Genomic DNA, 26,087 nt, shown 5'->3' with positions numbered 1-26,087 from the left:
AAAGTTGAGGCTGATCAGTGTATAATCAAACAATCCAATGCTGTAGCTACAAATTTAATGTCTCTACTCTCCTCTTTCAGTATAAACATGTGGCTCATAATGGTTGTAAAGAGGTGACAAACAGAGGCCGACTTAACACAATTGTGCCTGCTAAAAGGAAGGACTGGAAATGCACCTGAGGTAGTTGGAAGATTAAAATCAACAGAACACAATGTTGGTCTTTGTCTGTTCGGACACTGGCATAGCCAGTGGGCCCATGAGCACTTTAATATCAGTTAACTTAGAGAACTCTCTATATAAAAGTGATACAAACACTACAGGAACACACTGTACCTAAGTGCAAAAATGCCTTGAAGTTTAAATTCAGACAATATAGGGTGAAAATGTTTTTTTTTCCTAATAGACTTTGTAACCATGTAAGTTTTAGGGCTATTTTATTGCTAGAATGCAAAATCTTGTAAATAGCGAATCCAAATCAGAACCCCAAAGCCATGGATTTTGGCATATGGGTCCAACATTACCATACTTTACATTAGCAAATTTCTTGCTCTATGTATTATTCACAGGATGTGGATAGTTCATGTGGTTAGTTCAGCTCGTAAAATGTACAGCTTTTCTGCCTTTTACTCTAAACATGCAAAGCCAAGTGGTAGATAACATCTTCGTCCTGGACCATATAAAAAAACATTCCCACAGTTGCTGGAAACATCAACAATTTTCTAGAAAGACATTTCACTGAAATTCACTGATCTGTAGCTGAATGTGAGACCTTGCTGAAATTGTTATTCCCTAAAATTCTCAGATTATCTGGAAGATAAAGAGCAAGCAACCGTGTCTAAAACCATACACCTGCAAAAAGTGAAAACAAGTGTAAAATACATCAATGTAAACTGAGGAGCTGAGTCAAGCCTGTAACTTCTGCAGATGTTTTTCTCTGAGGCGCTCATCCTGAGCAGGAGAATATACTCTCTTGATTTAATATGACACAATCAGTTAAAGACACATGTAAAAAAATCACACAACAGCTTTTTTTTTCTCCAAGGATTTTAATTGTGATTCAGTCATGCACATTCCTGGCCAGCCAGGCTCTATTTGTATAAATCTATAAACAAAAGCTGGAAATGCATCAGAAAATAAACTAATATATTACATACAGATTATTTACAAACACAAATACAATGAAATAATGGTGAAATTTGTCATTTATAAAAATAAGAGCTTGAGTGATAAATACATGATTTGCATGCAGAAGCTGCATCACCATCGACAATGTTTACTTGATTTGTGTGGCTCATAATATGTTATATGTGTAAATGAAAAGGCAACAGTAGCAAGCAAGTTAAAGTATCAAGCATTATTTACAACACTATGTACAAAAATATACAATCTGTATTTTAACTGCCTGCATTACTGCTATGATTACAAAAGTGATACATGAAGGCCCAAACAAGACTTAAAGGGAATTAAATACGAAAATAAAAACGTATGAAATGATTCATCTTTCCTTTTGTATGCAAAGTACAAGAATGTTTCCCCATCAATTGACTTCATGCCAAATCCTTTTCCTTGATCAGCAAGTGTCCAATTTTAATTAATAAATCTGCCAGAAACAGCTCATAGCATTTTCAGCCCATAACCTCATTCATATACTGTTATACTTGCTAACTGTGTTTGTGAATGTAGTGATAGTAACTAACTTGGTAAACAGTCCAACAGATCTTCCAACCTTTTATGCCTATATTATTTGTTTCTACACACTCATTTGACCAAAAGAAAATTTTTTGTATAAGCAACGTAGGGAGGCAACTGCACCCTTTTGATGACAGGCATAACCATTTTTTTTTTGTAACCATAAACAATGAAGCTGGATTACAACTGTATAAACACACTTTGATTACAGGCACAAAGACATCAGGGTACAATGTAGGCATTAAGTCTTTCCTTTGCTTAGTTGTCTGCCACAGTGCACTATAAAATCAGGGTGGAAATGACTGAGTTGCTGATGGATGTGAAACTTTTCGTTTAACATACAAACCCAATCTTTCCCTAAACATGATCAAATCAGTTAGCTCCATGATTACTGTAAATAACCAGATTATTTACAGTAATTGTGAGCTTTCTTTTAGCTTAACCATAATGTAGTTCCTACAGGAATTACAAGGATACAAATAATAACAATCATAGTATGCCTGAGTGTATAAACTTTGGTTTTTCCCCAACAAAATATGGTTGGGCATCATGTTTTTCTAAGATTATAAGTAAAATGAATTCAAGGCTAATACATTTTTTCAAAATAAAGTTTTTTCCACAGAGAAGAACATTATTAATTCAGTTGAATGTCTGGCTTAGTCCTCCACAGTATGAACTTATGGGGGGCAGCTGGATTGGTGCAAAATCTGGTGGTGTACAGTAGATCCAAGTGTTTAAAAAACATGATGTCATGATGTGTCAGCAAAATATGCATGGCAGCCCAATCTGATAATTACTGTGAGCTAGGCAAAAGCCACCCAAGATCATCATTGACTGAACATCAAACATCCTTTGCTACTGTAAACTATTTTGGGGGCACTGATTCACTCAGGAATAAGCTTAATACAGAAGCCTTGAGACAAGTCAAGCCACAGTTTTAGAGGCTGAATTATTTACTGTAGGAATACATGTAATGATGGGTTTAAAGATAATAATGAGTGGGTTTCCTGGATGTGAAGTAGCAATATTTGATGGTACTCTGCCCTTAAAGAGTGGTTTTTCAGATGACTGCAAACACTCTGAACGCTTTCCCTCCAGCTGTGTTCAGTAGGCTGGACAACAAGAGCGGGGGAGAGAGGAGAGATGTGGTATATGTACAGGTTATTTTTATCCATTTGATGAAGTCATATTTGAACACTGACTAAATGCTCAAATTCATACAGTACACAAACACCTCTCTGTGAAATGCAGTACAGTTCAACATCAACATAAACTACATCTTCTAAAATGATCAAGCTTTTTTTTTCTTCAACACTATGAACCAAATCTGATCAGGCTTACATTGCATTAGTTTAAGCTGGATGTACCTAATGAACTGCCAATCCATTGTATTTCATCATACCTGTCTGATGTGATACCATTTTGGTAAATGCCACTGTACTGCCTCCTTTTGTCCACTGGCATCACATCAAGGTAACCTCCAGACTCATTCTGGATCACTCCAGCATGAATGGCCGCTCTGCAGATGCTCGATTTCTGCACAAACAGGCCAATATGTGTTAACATCTGCCCACTTTTCTAGGGTATTGTAGGTGACTACTGCAAATATTTGCAACTGGCTGAATCCCAAACATAATTTTGTTGCTTGATAGAAGCTGTAATAAAAGGTTATAAAATGTGGTATCTGAATAATTGCTGTGCAAAGTAACATCTGTTATTAAAGACTAAGGACACATTAATGACATTGTACTTACATCTAAGTAATACTTTGTCCCTATAACTCTGGCTTGACTGTCACGCAAACAGTTCCTGGGGCAATACAACCTAAAGAAAAAGACAGATCTTAATTTACTGTAGGTCTCAAGGTATTTTCATTACATACATTAGAACTAAGGGATATATGACTGTCTCGCTTCATGCTTTAAAAGGCATGAATTTACAAGGCTAAAATAATCTCACTGGTTGAAATATAACTGCTGTTGTTCAAAAGTCATCAGTCAAACACACCACTCCGCTGCAATGCATTACTTCATTCTAAAGTCCTTGAGAATTCAAAATGCTCCAAATAGCCATAATTTTTACAACGGTCTTAAGTTTGTCAACTGTTAGTGTGTGAGATCTCAAGATCCTGTCTTTTCAGGACAAACATCAACATTTGTTAACGGTTTTCCAACCAAGTACTTTGGAATGAAGAAGCAGGATGACATTTGAATTGTTTTTAGACAATAACCCTGAGATCTATTGCACAGACACATAATTTAATCCGGGCCACAGACTTAGGAACATCATCATGAGTAGCAATTATGCATTGTTGGTTTGAGTGTCTGTGTGGGGATTGTTGAAACTATGATAAATTTAGAAATTGGCTGGAGTTACACTTGGTTATACTATTGGCAGAGAATATAACCTTTGTCAACATATAACTTCATTACATCATGCACATACAAAAAACTGAAACCTGAAAAGTGTAGAAATATAATATACACATAATGACACATATTATATGAAAGCTCCAAATGGTCTGCATGAATAAATTAGAAGCAGAAAATTACCTGGGACAGTGTCGGACAGGTTTCTTGAATGGACAGAAAAGTGCCACAGTGGTATCACATGTTACTGCCTTGACTGGGAGAAACAAAAAAACACATCAAAGCAATCTTACAGTTTTTCTCTACTAGTATCTAATATTGCAGCTTTACGTTTACAGTGAACAAAGAGTGGGTGGCTGCTTACCAGGCACTGATTCTACTTTGAAGGAATTTGCACTTCGGTTTTTTCTGTAAATTTAGAGAAAAGTGCATGAAGATTAGCCAGGTATTGTTAATTATATTAATATATTAGTCTCTATAAATGAAGTATAATCCACAGTGGTGCTTGAAAGTTTGTGAACCCTTTAGAATTTTCTTTATTTCTGCATATAGAGTATATAAAGTAATAAATAAAATAAGACACTCATTTATTAATTTCTACCTGAAAATAATTCAGTCTTCAATATTTTTGTTTGGAAAAAGTATGTGAAGCCATGCCTTGAGCTAAATTTTTGCTCACTTCTCCACATAGAAAAGTTTTAATTCAGAGATATTGGTTGGCTTCCTTGCACAAAATGCACAAAAAAGGTCAGCTTTAACAATTCATTGGTAGAACATTGGTTTAGAGACTTTTTTAGAGACTCCTGATGTGATCTTTGTGATGTGTTTTACCACTCCTGGGGAGGATAAAAATTGTGTTGAATGTTCTCCATTTGATCTTACATGATCTGGTCTAGTCGTCTTCCCACTTCTTCTGAAATCTCTGTTGTTTGGGCCGTGACAGACTTCTACCAACCTCTGTTCTCAAGATTAGACTTTAATAGACCCAGACTTCATCATGTGAGCTCATATATTTTTGCTTGAAATATTTAAGATTGGACAAAGACCATATGAACAACTAGCAACAGTGCAGTGAATTTCTCTTCTCCAGTAAAGAGTGGCTTGCCTCCTGCTTTCGAGTGGCCAGTATGGGGATAGAACCCATGAACTTGGCGTTAGTACCACATTATAACCATCTGAGCTAACTGGCCCAGCTACCGTAACTCAGTTGATAAGGCAGTCATCCATAGACCACAGGATCAGCGGTTTGACTCCCACTTCCTCCTGGCCATATGTGTGTTAATAAGAAGAAACATTGTATAACACTTTGGATAAAGGCGATATATGTCTGCTTATATGGTGCCATAGCAAACATTTTAAGCACCCTCTCACATTGTATTTATTTAACACTTTTTAAACGTAACTAAATACAGAGGTTGATTCATACCCAATTGACTGAATACCGTTCTTGTACGATTTGGTGAATTGTTGTTTTCTGGCCAGTCTGGTCACATCCAGCCATCCTCCATCATTGTCAATAACACCAGAGTGTAACCCAGCTCCACACACACTGGATTGCTGCAATAAAGGACAGACAGAATTAGAGTTAGTAATATAAATAACACACAGGTTTGAAGAAATCATTGTTTTCAGATTCAATTGTTAGTTGATACATGTTGGTGTATGTGTAGTCTGTCAGTAATCATGCTATAGTCAATTTGCTATTCAGTATTAATTTAGAGTCTCATTATTACCAATACAGGTAAGACATAACCCTTGTAACTATTTACCATGTCATAATATCCAGTTCCAACTACTTTTCCAGGCCTGTGAAGGCAGCCAGGTGGGCACTCATACCTATGGACAGGAACAGTATCTTGAGACTTGTGCTGTGCTTGTAATAAGAATTAATTGTATACTTGAGTGTGCTGTAAGCAAGGTACAATAAATAGAACGTGCATGTATTTTGTAATAATTTCCATGTATTACTTTATGATTTGCAATGTCACTATCAGTGTTTATCAACCTTTACCTGTTACAGGTTGTGCCCTTGCACCGATCTCTCAGTTTAGTCTCACAGTTGACCTGTTGGCCTAAAATATCAAACATACAGTAACTTTTTACTAACTCATTGTAATAGTGGTATTAATATACATATTCATAACTGTCCTATTTACAGAAATGTAATATTATGGGAGCCCTCCTTACACATCTGCTCTGTGCTGACAACCTGGTTTCTCTGAAGATTGTCAGATTGTGAGGGGTCTGGTGACTGGGCCCTTGGTTGGGGATCCCTGTCCTTCACTGGCTCAGGTTCAATGTAGTTGGTTTCTTCGATCTCAGGAGGAGGTCGCTGTTCCACACCCCCATCTAAAAATAAGGTTATCTGGAGGTTCTGTCATTGTGTAGCGAAATGATTTATGAAAACAAAGCACAACATAGCAGCCTATTATCTGATATTTTTTAACAAAAATGTTAAGCATGTGTCGTGGCAGAAAACTGCAAGTTCTGCCCAAACTTACCTTTGTAGCACAGGTTGTCCCTGCAGCCCCCAGCATAGCTAGGTGGACAGGCAGAGCAGGGAGTTCCATATTTGTATGGAGCGTGACCCCACCAGTTGCCCCTGAAAAATGCACAAAAAAGGTTTGTCAATCTCATTTATTTAAGTGCCTTATAAGACACAAATGGAGGTGCATTATAAAGAATAATTCAAATCATGAACTCTCGGAAAATTAGTTGCCTGATGTTTTAAGTTTAGAGTCTGAAACACTTAACTGTTTAAGTTTAAAAGAAATACACCGTTGTGTACACTAAAATTCACTCCTCATGCATATGGCTAATTAGTATACCATGCTGAATATGTGATAAAACGTAAATTCCACCTACAACTCTTATCTCCCGGTCTGCATATGCACTTTGCTGCAGCCAGATCCTCTATGCTGCACATATGTTTGTTTTAGTTAGTGTAGGATTAAAGGGCCCATAATATTGGTGGCTATAATATAATGTTACATTGTATTTTTCCTTTCACTTTCTCTTTGTAAGTGTCTCTATCCTGCTGTCATCCTGCTCTGAACCCATTTTGAGCCTGCTTTCCAGCTACTGAAGAAAGCATCAATAAACATGGAAAAAGTGGAAGTAACTAAGTTATTCCTGTGGTTGGCTTATGCTTTTTCAAGTTTTGTTTTTTTCTGTAGTAAACTGATGAAAGCTGTGTCTGACTAAGCTTAATGTTAAGCTATGAATGCTAAAGTATGAAATAGAATTTTTTTTTAATAAGACATTTTTGCCTAGGACCCCTACAAACTCTAGGATCGCCACTGGTCTTATCACAAAAACAGACTGTTGACATGAATACTAATAGAAAAATAATCATTAACATGTTGTACAGTCACTTTGTTTGAATCTACATCATGTTGTGAATTTGTCACCCATGAAAACAACCACATGTGGGTGGTCTCACACACATGATCATGCATAATCAGAAGGTCACAACCCTTCACCTCCAACCTCAAAAAACCACTCCTGCTCATCTACACAGACATTGAACCCGTACAAATGTTGCAATTTTCCCATTCCCCCCATGCTGGCATAAATAGGGGTCAACATTAAACTCTTATACCGATATTGCAGAAATTGGGGAGGGTTTCATCAGCAAGGGCATCCGGCGTAAAAACTGTGCCAAATAAACATGCGAACAATGATCCGCTGTGTGTAATAAGCCAAAAGGACAAAAAAAAACAAAAACTAAGAAAAGTAATTTTGCTAATAGTCCTGCCTCGAATCAGCACTGTGAAAAAGGGTAATTGAAAAGTTTATTGCTGGACTCTTGTCTGTTTTAAACTTGTAGTCTTCAGCACCAAATGAAACTGACTCTGCAGAACCACAAAAGCCCTCATACAACTATTTTTCACACATGCTATTGTATCCCCTTAGACCTGTAAACAGACTTTGAGGTCTAAAATCTGTTATCTGTTGTGCCTCTTGGAAAGTACATCAAGTAAAAAATTACTGGAATCACTATATTCATGACTTTAGTTAAGATCTCTGTTATTATGAGAAGGCAAAACTAAGAAAAACTTACGGTGGAGAGTAGTTGCAGACCAGATAGACAGCTTTGGCCCAGATCATTCCCCAGACGTTCATGTTGTAACACACGTTGATGGCACAGCCAATACGGTTACTAGTGGCCCATACCAACTGGAAAAAAAAAATCAAAGTAGAGTTCAGTGGTCTCTCACTCCCCCATCACCTGGAAAATTTAAGAAGGCCTCAGTTTTGGTACATGTGGCTTTCATAATCATGTAGTACAGGGAAATACTCAGTTTGGCAACTTTTAAGAATCAGACTCCTAAGGCATTGTTTATGGCGTATGACATTTACTATATGAAATATGAAATGTCTTTTACCTGAGTGTAGTGAGTGCAAACTGGTCCCGAACATCTGAATGGGCATTGTGGGTTACACTCCTGGGCGTATGGGTAACTGTAATGCCTCACTTCATCATACCAGGCTTGGACGTGGTAGGTAGGGGGACGATCCCTAGAAGTCAGAAAAGTTATTGGGCATAAAATAAACAGTAAAACTTAAAGGTAAAGTTCACACATTTTTAAGTGTGTCTAAAAACAAAATGATAAGGTTCCCATATACCACTGTAAGAGGCCTAACTTTATGTAATCACCCCTCCTGATTGCTCCCTTCCTGAAGCTCTCTTAAATGGAAGTGACAGGGGCCAAAATCCACAGTCCTGTTTCTGTGTAAAAATGTGTTCAATTTAATAAGTAAAGCTATAATGAGGCTTCATTATTTAGTCTTTTGGACTTTTTACTACAAAATTCCCACTACAGAATTTCCTTGTTGAGCTGTAATGCAAGGATATTAACAAAAATGGAATTTTAAACTTTAAGGGTGTGTGAGTAATTTGGAAGGTTGAAGCCTTACATTGTCTTCAGATAAATATTTAAAACATTTATGCACAGATGGAGAACTGTGTATGTGGCCCCCATCACTTAAACATGAGGCATCTTTATACAATACTTCCTGAAACTGCTTCTTGGTACTAAAGGTAAGTAGAACTGAGCTGGTACAATACAGTGGAAGAACAACTTAGAATTCACCCTTATTTTGATTTAATGTAAGCCTCCACCAACTCCTAAGAAAATTACCTTGCTCTTAAATGAATAATTATTCATTAAATCAATCTGGTTCAACATTTACAATTTGCACAACTATGGGGCACATTTGCTGTACTATGTCTTGGTTTTGAGCAGTCAGGCTACTGGTCCACTAGTCTAATTGCCAGTGTTACAGTGCATTTTCATCTTTTCTTGTATATCTTTTTCATCTTTTTCATTTTCGTCTAGTAAATTTGTGGCACAGTAAACCAAACTAAATTGCAAAAATGTTGATTAGTGCAACTATAAACTGTTCTTAAAACTTTTAAACAAAGTTCAAAAGAATATTTCAGTTTAAGACCACCACAAATAATACCTAATACATCATACATAACACTTCCCTCCACTTCTGCAGTGTTTGTACTTACACACCTGCCCCAGTGTGCTCCAAGGTTTTGACCTATTTGTGTCAACATGTGGCTCGGTCCGTGTTCCCATCGGCAGGCATGCGCCCAGTTCTCCGCACTCCTCTCTAACTCATGATCCCATACCTGAAAAAACGACACACACACACACACACACACACACACACACACACACACACACACACACACACACACACACACACACACACACACACACACACACACACACACACACACACACACACACACACACACAAACATCACACAGGCTCCTTATTAATAAGTTATTTGGTTCTACAAACATGAACTTAGGGTCAGATAATGTAGGGTTTTTTTAGCTGGAAGCTAAAACATTAAGCTTGTTAACATTCTCTTTAGCTTTAGGTTAAACTACAATTTGTTTTTTTTTCCATGATAATTTTACTTGCAACAAATATTTGCCAACCTGAAATAAAACTCTGGATCACCCTCCTGGTTCAAGTGGCTAAAGTGGCCACTTACCATAGTTGTGCTTTAATTGCTATTTATTACATTTTGTGAGATATCTCAATCTGTTCTCAACTACCATGAATTTCATTCTTGATTTAACTTGGTGGCAGTTTCAATTAGCATGTATTTCTTACAGGGCAGGACAATGTGATAAACATACAAATCTGTGACATCCTATAAAATCATCACAAAGTAATATTACACATATCATATATACGTGAGGCAAAGTGAATGTGAAAGATGAACCTGATCTTTTCTTTGCACTACAGCGGGTGTAATATAGATGCCTCCTTCAAATGAAAACAACATAGCCAAAATCTAGGCCTCTTTTATCTCTCACACACAAACACACACACACACACACACACACACACACACACACACAGCACCAAACAGCAATGCAATCACACAGAAAGCAAACAGAGATAACACCACCACCACATCAGGTTGCTGTGTGCCACTATTCAGTGTGGTTGTTTCGTGGCTTGTTTCTGGTCTCAGGGAAAAAAAAGCTAATAAAACAGACAGTCTCTGTTTGGGGGTTTGATTCTATCTTTGCTGTAAAAACTTGTCAAACTGTGACTTAAAATACCTGAAAATGACTCACATACCTTGTTTTCTGAACAAAGCAAAAAAGCAGACCATGATTGTAGGGCTGAGCAATTCAAATGTGGCAAAGTTAATGTACTGTTGACTCTGTTGGGGGGGTAGAAGAATGGGTCCAGTGTGTTCTGCTGTTGGCATACTGTTAAGTTGCGTTACGGATATCATACGTCAAAACTAACGGGATAAGTGTGGAGTTGTACATGCTCTGATTGACCAACATAATGTATTCCATATGTTTGTGAAGGCTAACACACTGAGCACTTTGTTACCCAGTCACTGTGGTGCAGCTTACTGTTCAGGCCTGAATGCAGGAGTGATATTTTCAATCTTTAGTTTGGCCAAAGTCCATCATTGACTGATACCAACACTGATTGAATTTCTGCACTAAATCCCTGCAAGTTTGCACTGTGATACTGTATATTTCCATGATATAGTAGTTTTTAGGTAGAATTCTTGTCAATCTTTGATTTGATTGTATTTGTGTTTGTGCGAAGTTGAAAGATTGCATAATTCTCAAAGGGGTGAGCCAATCTCTTTACCAATAGAAAGGAAAATGGAAACTGTCTTCACCTGTCTTCACAACTCATAGTAATTCATCTTTTTTGTGTATCTCCATTGACAACAATAGGAAATGGAGGAAACATTCACCGGACATAAGAATGGTATGAATTTTATTGGTTATGCAGACCCAAAACGGCACTGTGATAAAGTAGCACAAGGAGCTATTTTGGTGACAGTGGCATATCCAGAGTGGTTACCAGGGTGGTCATTGCCATTTCTTTGGATAAGTAGCGAAATATTTCTAACCAAGAAGAAAGAAGTCCAGTTAACATGATTCAATCTTCGAATCACGTAGCTGAGTTCTGCTTCTGTGGGATAAAACTAAAGTCTCTCCTTGTGATCATAAAAACCAATACACAAAATATTCCCAAAATATCATGTCCTGTACAGGCATTTTTCTTCAATAAAGAGCAACATAAATATTAGTGAGAATAGTTTACGTTTCCTATGGCTGCTTCACAATAAGTTGTTTGAATAATGAATGCTTTTAATGTGAAGGAGCACCAACAGGAAATGTTTTGTTATCATATCAAATGCACTACCAAATTTACTCTGAAATGTCAAAGTTGATCAAATATTGTATGTGCATCATCACAAGTTTCCTGACCTTGAAATTTACTTTGCATGCCTGTGTATTTTGGTGCCAAAGCCTGTGCACACACATAAGTAGATAAAGAAGAGCAAACTTACCCTTCTGCAGTTTTATTTGTAAAACATTGCAAAGCAAGCTCTTTAATGTGTTTAAATAAGTTAAAGCAAGTATTGCAGCAGATGGGTCTGTGTTGATTTTAAATTAATATGATTGACTGAGTGGCAGGACCCAAACCAACCCCCTACGCACTTATGACTTCATCAATGTCATCAGTGCGTAGAGATGATAATGACCTACTGAACTTGCTAGCATGTAGAGCAGGTAGCTATGGGCCTACATTTATGCTTATGATAAATGTAAACTCTAGAAAAAGGCCATTAAATGGTGTAATACCATCCAAAGCTGGGGACTTGCAGTTCAGAAAGCATTTGGTATGGTTGGACAAATTATGCAAGACTTTCAAAATAATGTTTGAATAAAAAAATCTGATTCATCCTAAATACATTTATAGTAAATTTCTGAAGGACTTCAGAAAAATGTACTTGGCTTCCGCACTTTTCAGACGTTGAAATTAGAAGAAACTCCTCACAACACTAACAGCTCAACAAGCCTTTCTATTTTACACATCAAATCAAATTTACATTTTAAGAGAAAAGTCTGTAAGTGTTGTCCAGCAGATTATATCTAACCTTTTCTGTGTTGGTAGAGTTTTTTTAGCTCGTTTTTGAGTGAGGCTTATAGAGAAAAGGTAAAAACACATTTGCCACATTTGCTTTAATCACATTCAATTTCATCACAAAGGCAAGCCTTTTTGAGCTGCTTATTCTCTTAGTTTTCTTGTTATTCTTCATCCTCAATTACCCAGCAGAAGGGAAGATGGACTGCCTGCCAGCTTTTGGAGAAAGGTCATGTTAACAACTACCAATCTCCATTTTGCATTCCATAGCGCATTAAGTTTCCCAAATAAAGACCGGATTCCAGCCATCAGCCAGGACCACCTGTGCTACAGAACAACATTCTCATAGGAGCAGATTCAGGACGAGTGCTCCATGTAATTCTTTGCAAAGAAAAAACTGTTGTGAGAGGGAAGCAGCCATTGTTTGTTTTTGTAATTCAACGTATGTAAAATGCTTCACACAAGTGTTTGTAACGTATGGCACAGAAAGTTCCTTAAAGGGGTCTTTTCTCAGGAAGATCATTTAGGCAAGAAGTGACATGCTTTAGATTAACAGACGCAATAGTGCTGTGTAAGCATTTGCTGAAAGATGTTTAAATGAGCTGAAGGAGTCCGAGCTGCAGTGGCGTGCAATCCAGATCCTGCAATCTGAAAACCAGATTCTTAGCCCTCATCAGTCTCTTGCCTTACCACATCATTATCATCAGTAATAGTATCCCATGCTAAAGAAACACTGGATTAGTTTACATAACATACATTTACAGTGCCCTGTAAATGTTTGAAATAGATTCACTGCCATGGCACTACAAATGAGATGTGTGGAGAATCAAAGAAAACACAACATTGGGTTTGGCCAGGGTTGGGGTGAGCTGCGATAGATGGGGAGAGAAGAGGTGAAGGAAGAGAGTGAAAGTGGCAGAAGGTGAAGAAAATCCTGAGGGAAAGTTTGTGAGGCTGAAGATCAAGAAGGCAAAAACAGCAAGGCAGGGAGAAAACGAGTCAGCGGGAGGAGTAATGAAGTGTTGCAGTAAGGAAGCACAGGAAGGGGGGGGAAGAGACTGAGGGCAGGTTGGTTGAGGTAGAGGGCAGGACAACACTGTGGGGGGGAAAGCTGGATCTGGGGCAGGGTCAGCGAGGGCGGGCAAGCATGAGCCTGACCTAACAGTGGCTATAGTTTGTAGATCTTGTTCTCAGTGTCTTTCCTTTTCAGGTCTCCTGAACTCTCACAATCCTTTATATTCACCTTGATTTATGTTTTTTATATTTGCTTAAGTAAAAAATACTCATACAGGGAAAAATAGAAAAAGAAAAAAGCCATTAAGTTAATATTGCTTTTCCTGATGACACATTTTCAGTTCATAGCATTGGCAGATTTATGACAGAAAATATCCTAAATTTGTCATTGGTTTAATTTTCAACATTGGTTCTATGACTTGGTGAAAAACTCCACCCTCCAATCTCTAGCGAACTCGTTTTTAACTAGAAAATGATCTGTAAACTGTTTCTAAGTATGCACCACATTCCCTTGATTATGTTCTTTTGACCCTGGAAGTAACCAAGCCCCTATGATTGGCACTAGGCAGTGAAGCAATTTTGGCATAGTTACCAAACCTTGGGACTACAACCCAACCGTGTGATTCACACCTGTCCATAAAGTATTTTTCCCATGAACTGACTTTGTATTATCAGATTTTGATCCATTCAGTCTAATATTATTTGGAAAGTCAGGAAGAGATGTAGGATTATTTTAATTTGGTGCCCATTCATGTATGCAGGAAGTCAAAAGACACAAATGGAAGAGGGTGTTAGTTTGCATGCTCAATGGGCACCAAAAATATGTGCAGGGTCATAGAAAGCTAGATACAGTATATGGCTGTGCTAATAACCTGTTCAACACATTTTTGCCTAAGTGTCTTATGCACACTGCATAGGCAATTTTTGAAATCTTTAAAAGGTTTAAACTGTAGAAAATTAGCATCAGTTCAGTTCTCCAAACAATTTAATTCTGATTATATTTCTAACTCTTCAACGAATGCTGGTATTGTTTTTTTTTTTTAATCGTAAATTTGTAGGGTGAAGTGTTTTTTTAACAATAGTTAGTTTTCCAGTAAATGTACCTCCAGTTAATGCTGTTCAGCTGCATCTTCAACACTTACCATGTACTCCATGTTGGAGGCAGGAGGGTGGACCTGACCACGCAGCTTGTTGTGCAGGTCCAGGATGAGGTGCATGTCTCCCTCGCTGATTGCCCTCTTCCCTCTCGACCTGGCCCACCACTCCTCATTCCTGTCCCTGTACTTGTCCAGGATGGACTCGAGTTGTGTGGAATTGGTGAGGACCATGGTCATGACACTCGGGGTCAAGTACAGGAATAAGCTTGCCACACTAACCCAGCCCAGGAAAGGAATAGATCTCTTCATAACGTACTGAATGAAGGATTATTCTTGTCTGAAAAACAGAGAGGGTGCATGTCTTAGCAAACTTACGAAGAGGATGAAATGACCTTAAATCTATCATCTGACTCTTTTTTTAGGGACGTAGTTACACATGACCGCTCTTCAAAGAGTAAGTCTGATCCGACTTTTTGACTGCCTCACTACACACAGTACTGCTATAGTGTAAACTGAGTTTTTACACACTGTTGCAGAGCACAAGCATTAGTGCGCATGCATGAGTCTTTGCTGTGCTCACATGCACTTTCAGGAGCTTTGCAGGGTTTGAGTTTTTCATATAAAACATATGCTTTTACACTAAAGCCATAGAACATGTTCTATAGTTACAATATATCACAAAAAAGGTTTGGTGATAGCGTGGCAATACTATAATTTAATAAAGAAAAGAAAATATACCATCAACTTCCTTGTAAATGCCACATACATACATGCATGCGATTTACACTTCGGTACTGCAAGTTTACCTTTAAATTCACCCAAAAAATCCAAATATCTTCCAGGTGTAATATTCCAGATGCCAAGACAATTTGGGATTATTGCAGAGTGACAGTTTTCCAACCCAGAGAACCTTTAATTCCATCCATCACACAAAAAGATTTCAGGTAGTAGGATCTTATTCTGACTGCACACCTAAGCCGAAAGACAGAGAGCTCACAAATGTCTATAGGTACCTTTGGAATTGCTCAGGTTGCTCTGTCTACTCCTGGCTACACGGGGCTGCTGCTCATTTTGCACTTATATGCCAAATTTGCGCTTAGCAATGCACAATGCAGAGGACCACGCCTCCACAAACCTTCTTGCTCCCCTTTACCGCACCCCTAACTCACACACACACAGGCTGGCAGGGATCTGTTGGAACTCCAGAGTGTTGATCTGTTTGAGGAGGCATTGGATGTTACTAGAAGTGATGTGAAAGTAAACCTATGGATGTTAATTTACCAGCCCAATCCTGTGACAAATACTGCATATGTTGCTGTTTCAATGGTTTTTGTTTAGGAGGAAGACATAGTCAAAACTAGCTGAAAATAGGCTGCAGACTCAGACTATAAATGTAGACTATAAGGTCATTTAATGCTGCCTTAATGAAAAACCACAATTAGTACATAATATTATGATTTTGGACATATGCCAGTTTATTATATTGTATCTTATTAAAGTATTTTTTTAATAGTATTACAAGTTCTACAAGAACACAATCATCAGGTATTTGTGCAAAGATGCAGAAATTAATTTAACAACTGATCTGTGCAGATATGAGTGGTGTATTCCTTTTCTTGAGTGTTGAGCTTGTGCTAATGACAGTCTAGCAGCAGCAGGAGTAAGAGCCAGCTGGGTGGCCGGTATTCCCCTGTGACCTAACCACAAAGCACTGATTCATCTGCCTTTGCATACACTAGAACATTTGTGAAAGGTTGTGGGTTGGATGTATTAATGTGTTTGTGTATATGTGTTTGCATACTCTCTCACAGCAAAGTACCTCTCAAGTCCAAGGTGATTTGCTCGGACAGAACAGAGGATAATTCTTTCTTTCAAAGTTTTCTTTGAAGCTAAATTTTGAGAAAAGTTATATATATATGTATATATATATATATATATATATATATATATATATATATATGTATATATATATATATATATATACATATATATATATATATATATATATATATATATATATATATATATATATATATATATATATATATATAAATATATGTATATATATATATATATATACATATATATATATGTGTGTGTATATATATATATATATATATGTGTGTGTGTGTGTGTGTGTGTGTATGTATATATATATATATATATATATATATATATATATATATATATATATATATATATATATATATATATACATATATACACACACACACACACACACTGGAAGCTGCGGAAGCTCGGTAAGGGAAGCACTAAAGTGGAGTGGTTAGCACTACTGTCTCACAGCTAGAAGGTCCCAGGTTGAATCGCCTGCTGGCTGCAGCTTTTCTGCGTGTAGTTTGCGTGCTTGCGTGGATTTCATTCGGGCACTCCGATTTCCTCCCACAGTCCAAACACATGCATGTTAGGTTAATTGGTGACCCTAAATTGCCCGTGGGTAAGAATGGTTGTTTGACTGTGTATGTCTCTCTGTGTTGGCCCTTAGATAGATTGTGAAACTTTCCAGGGTCCAAGCTCCAGCCCTCCGCGACCGTGAACAGGATAAGCGGGTACAGATAATGGATGGATTGAAGCTGCCATTCAAAACACCAACAAAACAACAATAATTTTACTACTAAGATATCTGTCTGTTTTTATCTATTTGATCGTGAAAAACTCAAAAAACACTGTAGGCAATGTTCAGTAACATCAATGATGAAAGAGAAGCTAGATATTTTGTTTTGTTTGTTTTTTACATTTTCTCTAGCAATACTTTTTTTTGCAACTCTCTGTAAAGCGTTTCATATGCAGAGGTTTGAAAAAATACATTTGGAGCATAAAAAGCACTTTACACACATGTAGCACAAATGAACATGCTGTCTGTAAAGACACAGTCTAACTTTTGAACTGTTTCATTTAACAACTTATAATTACATATAAACAAGATATTGTCTTCAAAAGTTGAAAACGAGCAGTTAACAAAACCAATGCAGATTCTTCTAGTAGGTGTCATGTCCATATGACAGTATCAGCCTGGTTCACCCTGATGGCAGGACGCATGCAGGGGTTGAACATAATCTGCCAGCTGATCCATCAGTTTTATCCATTACATTTGTCACCTGTAAAATTGCTAAGAATTGTAATAATATTTTAGTTATACCACAGACAATCGACAGGTTCAACAAGTTTTAATGATTGTGAATGATTATTCTGCAGAGTGATTAGTCTTTCACAGTTACACAGTAGGCTATGCTTCAGGGCTATGTCATCTGATCATGGGGAAGAAACATTTGATTGTTCTACAAGTATCTGCTGCCCTCTCTTGGTTAAGGGATATAATTATAGAAAGAACAACTCCAGCCTGAAGCCATCAGTGCACAGTGAGCCTTAATATCTCTTTGTTTATGATAAATTACTTAGAAAGTTTTTTTGTTACATATAGTGAGTCATGGAGAACTCATGGACACCCCTCCACTTGTTGTCCTGCCATGGCACAGGCATCAACTCCTCACGTGGCTGCTGTACTCCACCAAAGATCCAGAAAAAGAGCAAACATTCAAACTGTTTGGATTTATACAGAGGAAGAAATGGACCACTGAGCAAACACATCACATGGTGATTTAGTTGAGAGAGCTTTGCTTCTTAAAACTGAAAATAATTTGAAGCAAAAGTGACAAAGATTTACAGTGAGTGGCACTGACTGAGAACAGCTGAGGAGAAAGTTACTGTCTGAAAATCAGACTTTACTTTTCTGTTGTTTTTTTGTTAGCCTATCTTTACTCTTCTACAATTCAGAACGAATAGTTGCACTTGTTACTCCACTCCGCACACAGGTTTAATCACTTTCATTCAGATTCAGATTCTTAATACAAAATAAAATCTATAAACAATCAATTTTAAATATAGTAAAATAGATCTTTTGGAACTTGTACTTTATTATTAGTAATTAATTATTAGACCATAAGTCAGGGGTCACCAGCCTTTTTGAAACTGAAAGCAACTTCTTGGGTACCGATTAATGCGAAGGGCTACCAGTTTGATACACACTTTTGAAATAACTTTTGAAATAATCAATTTACTTTTAATTATGTCATTAATAATTTATTACATTAATGATATTCATCTATGTGAAGACACGGATCATGTTATCATGAGATGGTTGTCCTGTTAAGAGTCTTATGCCCTGGCTTGACCTCCAAATAATTTTACTACACAAAATATTGTGTAAAAGGGTTATGAACCCAAGTCCCAAATGATGTTCTGTCGGCATAAGACCAGAAGATTATTGTGTTTTTAAATTACATTTAGGTATAATTCTTACCAAGTTAGCATCTTAGTTTAGTGTGTTATCATGCTAAAATGAACTAATTGTGACTAAACGTAAAGTACAGCAAGTATTGGTAGAATATCTAGTTGACCCTGATGGGGACATGAACTGATGCAAAATGCCAATTCATTTAAGTTTTTAATTATTTCAATCTGCACCATCTGGTAGACTGTCCAATGTCTGAATAACCTTCCCAGTCACAGAGTCATGCTGATAGTACCTCTTTTCGATCATTTGGTACAGGCTCATTTCGACTCAACTCGCCTGTTTTTATCAGGCAAAAGCTGGGGACAGTTCCTTTTTCCATGGTACTATCAACAAGAGAGACAAACATTTAAAGACCCCAACTTCAGCTCTAAATTACTTAAAATGCATTTTTATATATTTTATTTTATTTTCATTCATTTTTAGATGATTATTATTGTTATATTCAAATGTATGACATAAACTGTGGGAGGAAACCAGAGCACCCAGACTAAACCCACTCGTACCCTTTCATAGAGGGAGTTTTCGTTTTAGGCAGTTTTTGGAAATTTGGCCACTCAACTCCCCTTTTGCTGAGCAAACCCAGATGAAGGCTGTTTAAAACCTGCGGCCCTGACCTCATTTTTGGGAATTTCTTCACATAAAGTATATCACTGTGTTAGTTGAAGTCTTCTCCCACTCAGGGTGAACATTATTTTTCGGTATTTCTTGTAATTTTTTATTTATTGCACTGTTTCTTAGGCAAAGTTTTGACTCTTTTCTGACACGTGCCTGTATATAAATGTCTGTTGTCCGTCTCTTTCATCTCTATGGAAACTATCAAACAAGCACAAGCAGGAAAAAGCCCAAGACAAAAACAGATGGAATACCAGCATAATCTGAATGCTAAGTTTTTTATATCTTGTTTTACGTCTTGTGTCCTCTTCAGGCGTTTTTGTAAAATGTTCTGACCTTTTTATTGATTTGGTGATAATTATGGCCTTGTAACAGCTTTTTAGAAATCCAGTGTCTTTTACTCTTACATGTCATATATCCTCATTTATGCACTTTCCACGCTCTGCACACCTTCATGGCATTTATATTTTTATAGGGTTTTTTCAGCTATTTCAGCAAAAACTGTTTTTTTCAGTATTGATTGGAAAATCCTTTCAGCACTGAAACATTCACAGTGCATTTTCTTTTTGGAAATGCTTTTTCCAGTTATTATCTACTATGAATGCTTTATTGACTTAAACTTTGCACTCAGTTATTACATTTCTAGTTTCCAGGGTTTTTATGCTATTTCATGTTACGTCTACTCATGGTAAAACAGTTAACCTTCAATTGTGCTTATTTTCTACTTTTTTCAATTTTGTTTCAGTTTTATAGTTAACGTTTCAGCTATTTTCGCAAAGGCAAAACTTTCAGCTATTTTTAAATAGTTTAGCTTTAGTTCAGCTTTCACCAAAAACAAACATTTCAGCTCTTTAAGCAAATACTTTTTAGCTTTTTCCGATTTTCTTGGAAAATCCTTTCAGCGCCAAAATCTTTACAATGCATTTTTTTTTGGAACTGTTTTTTCTAGTAATTAATTTTTTTTTGTACTATTATTATTATTACATAATATGTGGGAGGGAACTGGAGGACCCTGTCTAAACCCACTCATAGCCCTTCTTGCAGGGGGAAACCCTAATCCACCTGTTTAGGTAGGCCCTTTGTATGTTATGTTCTTCTAGTTTTAAGGCTGATTAGACATGACAATCTTTTTTCTCTATGGTTAGGTAGCAGGGCATCTGTGCTAATGGTTTTGTTTGGGTTGGGGAGTTTGCTCTTTTTTTATTTGGTGAAAAGCACACAGTTGATGGTAAGTACACACCGTTTGTTACAAGGGGACATGGCTGAACAAATATGACACAGACTCGCCATTGTGAGTTCTACGAATGGTTTCTGCAAGGATTGTGGAAATGTCAATAACCTGTATTTTAGGACAGTCCTTCATTTTCTCATCTTGAGGGATTGTGTTGGTGACCACCACAGCTTCAAAGCAGGCATTGTTAATGCGTGAGATAGCTGAACCAGAGAAGATGCCATGTGTTAGGATGGCATATACCTTGGTGGCACCAGCAGAAATAAGTTTTTCAGCGGCATGGCAGATTGTGCCACAAGTGTCACCAATGTCATCCACTAGAATGGACACCCGATCAGTCACATCTCCAACAAGAACCATGTGGTCCACCTCATTAGCCTTTTTCCTCTCCTTGTGGATAAGAGCAAAGTCCACATTCAACCTGTCTGCTATTGAGGTGACCCTCTTGGCTCCTCCTGCATCAGGTGAAACAATGATACAGTTTTTCCACTCAGGGATGTTCTCTTTGATCCATTTCAGCACAGCTGGCTCTGCATATAGGTTATCCACAGGGATATCAAAGAATCCCTGTATCTGTGAGGAGTGCAGGTCCATAGTAATAATCTGGTCAACTCCTGACACAGACAACATGTTGGCGACCAACTTGGCAGAGATGGGTGCACGACTCTTGTCCTTCTTGTCCTGCCGGGCATATGGAAAGCAGGGGATAACTGCCGTAACCCTAGAGGCCGAGGCAATTTTACAGGCGTGGATCATGATCAGCAGCTCCATCAAATTGTCATTGATTTCTCCACAACCACTCTGCACAATGTAGACATCTTCTCCACGTACACTTTCCCCTATCTCAACGCGTGTTTCTTGGTTGCTAAATTTCTCCGTAACTACCTTTCCCAGCTCCAGATCCAGACAATCTGCTATTTTCTGAGACAAGTCCGGATGTGAGCTACCGCTAAATATTTTGATATTAGCCATTTTGTTGCGGACCAGGGCATCGTTCAGTTGAAGCAAGACTGATGGACCAAAGAATCCAAAACAATGACCAAAGACTGACAAACTTAATGATGTACTACCAAACTTCAAAGGCAAACTGAACTTCAAAGCCAAATGATGTCACATGGTTCCTTTAGTGAAAATGACGTCACATTATTCCTTTGATGTCTGTCCCCAGGATTTTTTTCCAAAACTTTTATTTAATTATCATTGTGCAACTCGCGGGGACATTATGCATTGAGATACATAAAATTACAACAGTATGAAAAAAAACTCTAGTGAGGTTCAGATGGCACTCTCTCCACTTTTGGACAAACACTGAGAGAACTCTTCTAACTATAGAGAGAAAGTCTTCTAACTATAAGAGTTACTATTTCTGAAAGAACACAAAAATACCTATGTTTTAATGAATAATTTGAGTAAAGAGTTGTTGCCAACTCAACAGCTCCTGCTTGCCTCAATTCCCACATTCAGGTCTATAATCCTTACAGTCCTCTGCGCTCTGCCAATGAGTGATGTCTGGTGGTTCCAGCACCGAACAGAAGACATCAAGCAAAACTCTTCAGCTCAGTGATCCCATGATGGTGGAACAAGCTACCAAACTCTGCATAGTCACATTCCCAATATTCAAAAAAACTGCTGAAAACAGAACTTTTCTTCACTTTCCTACACACTTTATTTAAAAAAATACTTTCTGCTCCTTCTTGCACTTGCATCTCACGAAACAAACACTTCTCATAGGACTTTGCTTTGATGTTTTCTCCTTGACCTAAGATTTTTGCTTGCCTTGTACCTCACTTGTAAGTTGCTTTGGATAAAAGTGTGTGCTAAACGATTAAATGTAAGTGTAAATGTCTAAGATGAAAGTTAAAGAATAAAACAAGTTGATAAAGGTTGAAGCTGAGAATGCGTTCGATGTCACCCACTCTAGCTGGGCCAACATTCTACACTACTGGATAAGTTAAATATTTACCAAAAAATACCCAAAATTAAAACTGCGATTATTCAAAAAACATAAAAGATATTAAAAAGTTGAATACAAAGCTAATTGCTGAAAGTTTGAACGGTCTTTTTAGGCTGAAGTATGCCCGACTAGTTAAAGCTGAAAGGACAAAGCTGAATAGAAGCTGAGAAGTGTCCATTCATTGGAATGAGAAAAAATTGCTTAAAATAATCTCAATATTTTTCAAAATTATAAAAGATTAAAAAGCTGAACGGAAGAGCACGTCCTTAATAAGTTGAACATTTTAAGGTTTGAACAGTGTCTTTAAATTAATGTAGGCCAAAGTAGTTAAGTCCCAAAAATGTACGGAGGACATAAATCAGAAGAATAATAATAACTAGAAAAGGCAATTTCCTAATAAATTAAGTGGGAGAGCTGTTAAGCCTCAGGAGAGACGTTGATCACTCAGAAGCTGCTGAGAGTTGACAAGTTTCCATGTTCAAAACTGCAGAGGAGGCAAACGGGTAAATATTGAGCAGACGCAAAAGATGGGAGCTAAATATGGACAAAAGAAGACACAAGATGACAAAAAAGAGGAGAAGGAAAACAAAAAACAGTTACAGTAAAAGTTGAACTAACAAAAGTAGAAACAACAAAGTAAAAAATTGACACTAAAAGTTGAAACAAAGGAAGAAGTAACTTGACCAAGAAGTCCACATTAAAAAATAAGATATTTAAAGGGAAGTTAATATTATAAAGCTAGAGTTCACCACAAACTGTTTTTACCATTTAAATGCAAAAAATTAAAACAAGTAACAAAATGCTTTTATTTAAAAAGTATGCTTCCTGCAGGCCAGTGAAGTGTTTCTGGTGGAACCTGTGCTTTTTACTGTAGCTAGATGTCATTTCAAACTTATTTCACAGTTTAAATGGTGTCAGTTAAAAACAATGTTAAGCTATTTATTTGAAATGTAAATATGCATTACATCAGAAATCTGTGCTTAAGCTTAAGTTAGAATCTGGACCTATTGATTCAGGTAGACTAAAACCACAAACACATTTCACCATGGAAATGCTAAACAAATAGAAAAAGTGTCAAAATGCTTTTATTTTAAAAGTGTGTTTCCGGTCTGGGTGTGTATGTGTGGTTTTGTGTATGTTTTCACTGTAGATAGACCATTTAAATGCTAAAGATGTGAAATAAGTATGAAAAAGGATTTTATTTTGAAGTCTGTTTCCTGTAGGTCGGCAATGTCAAGACATGCTACATTTACCTTTTATTTTACAACCACTATGTACAGCAGAGTGTTGCATTAACTTCCTTTCCTCTCAGTGACTGTAGACCTGAAGTAACAAATGTTGACCTGTTCTGCCAGGAGAGTAAATGGCCGTCTTGATAAACAGCCTGCATGGATGGAGTAGGAGTCCCTATAATAACACAGTTAATCAGTCAGTCAGAAATGGCACAAATCTACATTGCTGTGTGCATCCACTGTGTATCATTAAGGGGTCTCGCAGCTCTGAGGCTGATCACATGACCTAATTCAGCTGTGTTTGTTGCTATAACAACTGCTGCCAGCCTGCTGCCTCACTAAGATTGCTGAAGACAGGCTGTGAACTGCTCAGACTTTGCTTCACTAAATGTGCAAAATGTGAAAAGGTATTAGTCCTATCGAAAACATTTAAAATTTGTGAGTGGCAGAAGGCTTCACCGAACACGGTAATATACTTAATTTGGATACACTCAATAAATTGAACCCATGATGGCAATTTGAAAACAGCCCGTTTGTTATTTGAGAATTTCTGGCCCTTCAGATACAATAGGCTCCAATGGGAGTTTCACATTGCTTTCTGCTTCTGGCCACTTGCAGAAAGAACCTAAAGTCCTGTCACCATGAGAGTTACACTTCCTGAAAGAAATACCTACGTTTTAAGGTATAATTTGTTTATGTAAGTTGACTGAAGAAAAAAAGAAACAGAAGAAAACAAGTTGATAAGAGTGGAAGCTGAGACGTTAGTGCATATGATGTCACCCTCCCCAGCGTGTGATACAACCTCTGGATCAACTTTGCCAGTGTGAACTACTTTCTTATGAATCTATAATGTGATCGTCTAGTTTTAAGGCTGATTAGACATGACAATTTTTTTTATCTATGTTAGTTAGCAGGACATCTGTCTAATGGTTGTGTTCAGGTTAGTAAATTTGCTCTTCTCTTTTTTGGTGAAAAAGCACACAAATGGTGTGTAAGTACACACCGTTTGTTACAAGGGGACATGGCTGAACAAATATGACACAGACTCGCCATTGTGAGTTCTACGAATGGTCTCTGCAAGGATCATGGAAATGTCAATAACCTGTATTTTAGAACAGTCCTTCATTTTCTCATCTTGAGGGATTGTGTTGGTGACCACCACAGCTTCAAAGCAGGCATTGTTAATGCGTGAGATAGCTGAACCAGAGAAGATGCCATGTGTTAGGATGGCATATACCTTGGTGGCACCAGCAGAAATAAGTTTTTCAGCGGCATGGCAGATTGTGCCACAAGTGTCAGCCATGTCATCCACTAGAATGGACACCCGATCAGTCACATCTCCAACAAGAACCATGTGGTCCACCTCATTAGCCTTTTTCCTCTCCTTGTGGATAAGAGCAAAGTCCACATTCAACCTGTCTGCTATTGAGGTGACCCTCTTGGCTCCTCCTGCATCAGGTGAAACAATGATACAGTTTTTCCACTCAGGGATGTTCTCTTTGATCCATTTCAGCACAGCTGGCTCTGCATATAGGTTATCCACAGGGATATCTAAAAATCCCTGTATCTGTGAGGAGTGCAAATCTATACTGATGATATGGTCAACGCCTGACACAGACAACATGTTGGCCACCAAATTGGCAGAGATAGGTGCACGACTCTTGTCCTTCTTGTCCTGCCGGGCATATGGAAAGCAAGGGATAACAGCCGTGACCCTAGAGGCAGAGGCAATCTTACAGGCGTTGATCATAAACAGCAGCTCCATCAAATTGTCATTGATTTTTCCACAGCCACTCTGCACAATGTAGACATCTTCTCCACGTACACTCTCCCCTATCTCAACACGTGTTTCTTGGTTGCTAAATTTCTCCGTAACAACCTTTCCCAGCTCCAGACCTAGACAATCTGCTATTTTCTGAGACAAGTCCGGATGTGAGCTTCCGCTGAATATTTTGATGTTAGCCATTTTGTTGCAGTCCAGGGCATCGTTCATTTGAAGCAAGACAGATGGACCAAAGAATCCAAAACAATGACCAAAGACAGACCAACTTCCAACTATGATGTACTCTTCAAAGATACTAAACTTCAAAGGTAAACTGAACTTCCAACCAAAATGGCATCACATAGTTCCT

General features: G+C 37.6%; 3 protein-coding genes across 3 annotated transcripts; all 3 read right to left on the bottom strand.

Moving 5' to 3' along the window:
• Positions 1-1,040: 1,040 nt before the first annotated feature.
• Positions 1,041-15,682, bottom strand: LOC137098813 (cysteine-rich secretory protein LCCL domain-containing 1-like). Its single transcript, XM_067475435.1, has 15 exons — positions 15,418-15,682; positions 14,657-14,948; positions 9,584-9,702; positions 8,447-8,579; positions 8,122-8,237; positions 6,560-6,660; positions 6,246-6,407; positions 6,070-6,130; positions 5,828-5,894; positions 5,485-5,615; positions 4,423-4,466; positions 4,242-4,314; positions 3,444-3,513; positions 3,092-3,225; positions 1,041-2,801 (listed from the first exon to the last, which is right to left on the bottom strand). Exons 2-15 carry the CDS (start codon positions 14,918-14,920, stop codon positions 2,750-2,752), a joined length of 1,527 nt encoding a protein of 508 aa, XP_067331536.1. The 5' UTR covers positions 14,921-14,948; positions 15,418-15,682; the 3' UTR covers positions 1,041-2,749.
• Positions 15,683-20,784: 5,102 nt separating this feature from the next.
• On the bottom strand, positions 20,785-21,741 carry LOC137098493 (ribose-phosphate pyrophosphokinase 1-like). The gene has a single exon (XM_067474764.1). It carries the CDS (start codon positions 21,739-21,741, stop codon positions 20,785-20,787), a length of 957 nt encoding a protein of 318 aa, XP_067330865.1.
• Positions 21,742-24,964: 3,223 nt separating this feature from the next.
• LOC137098554 (ribose-phosphate pyrophosphokinase 1-like) lies at positions 24,965-26,027 on the bottom strand. Its single transcript, XM_067474892.1, has one exon. The coding sequence runs from the start codon at positions 25,946-25,948 to the stop codon at positions 24,965-24,967; it is 984 nt and encodes a 327-aa protein (XP_067330993.1). The 5' UTR covers positions 25,949-26,027.
• Between the last annotated feature and the right edge of the window lie 60 nt (positions 26,028-26,087).

The sequence above is a fragment of the Channa argus genome, chromosome 14, assembly GCF_033026475.1.
Source record: "Channa argus isolate prfri chromosome 14, Channa argus male v1.0, whole genome shotgun sequence".
Lineage (NCBI taxonomy): Eukaryota > Metazoa > Chordata > Actinopteri > Anabantiformes > Channidae > Channa > Channa argus.
Note: the sequence above shows the minus strand (reverse complement) of the source record. Positions and strands in the feature narration are given on the sequence as shown.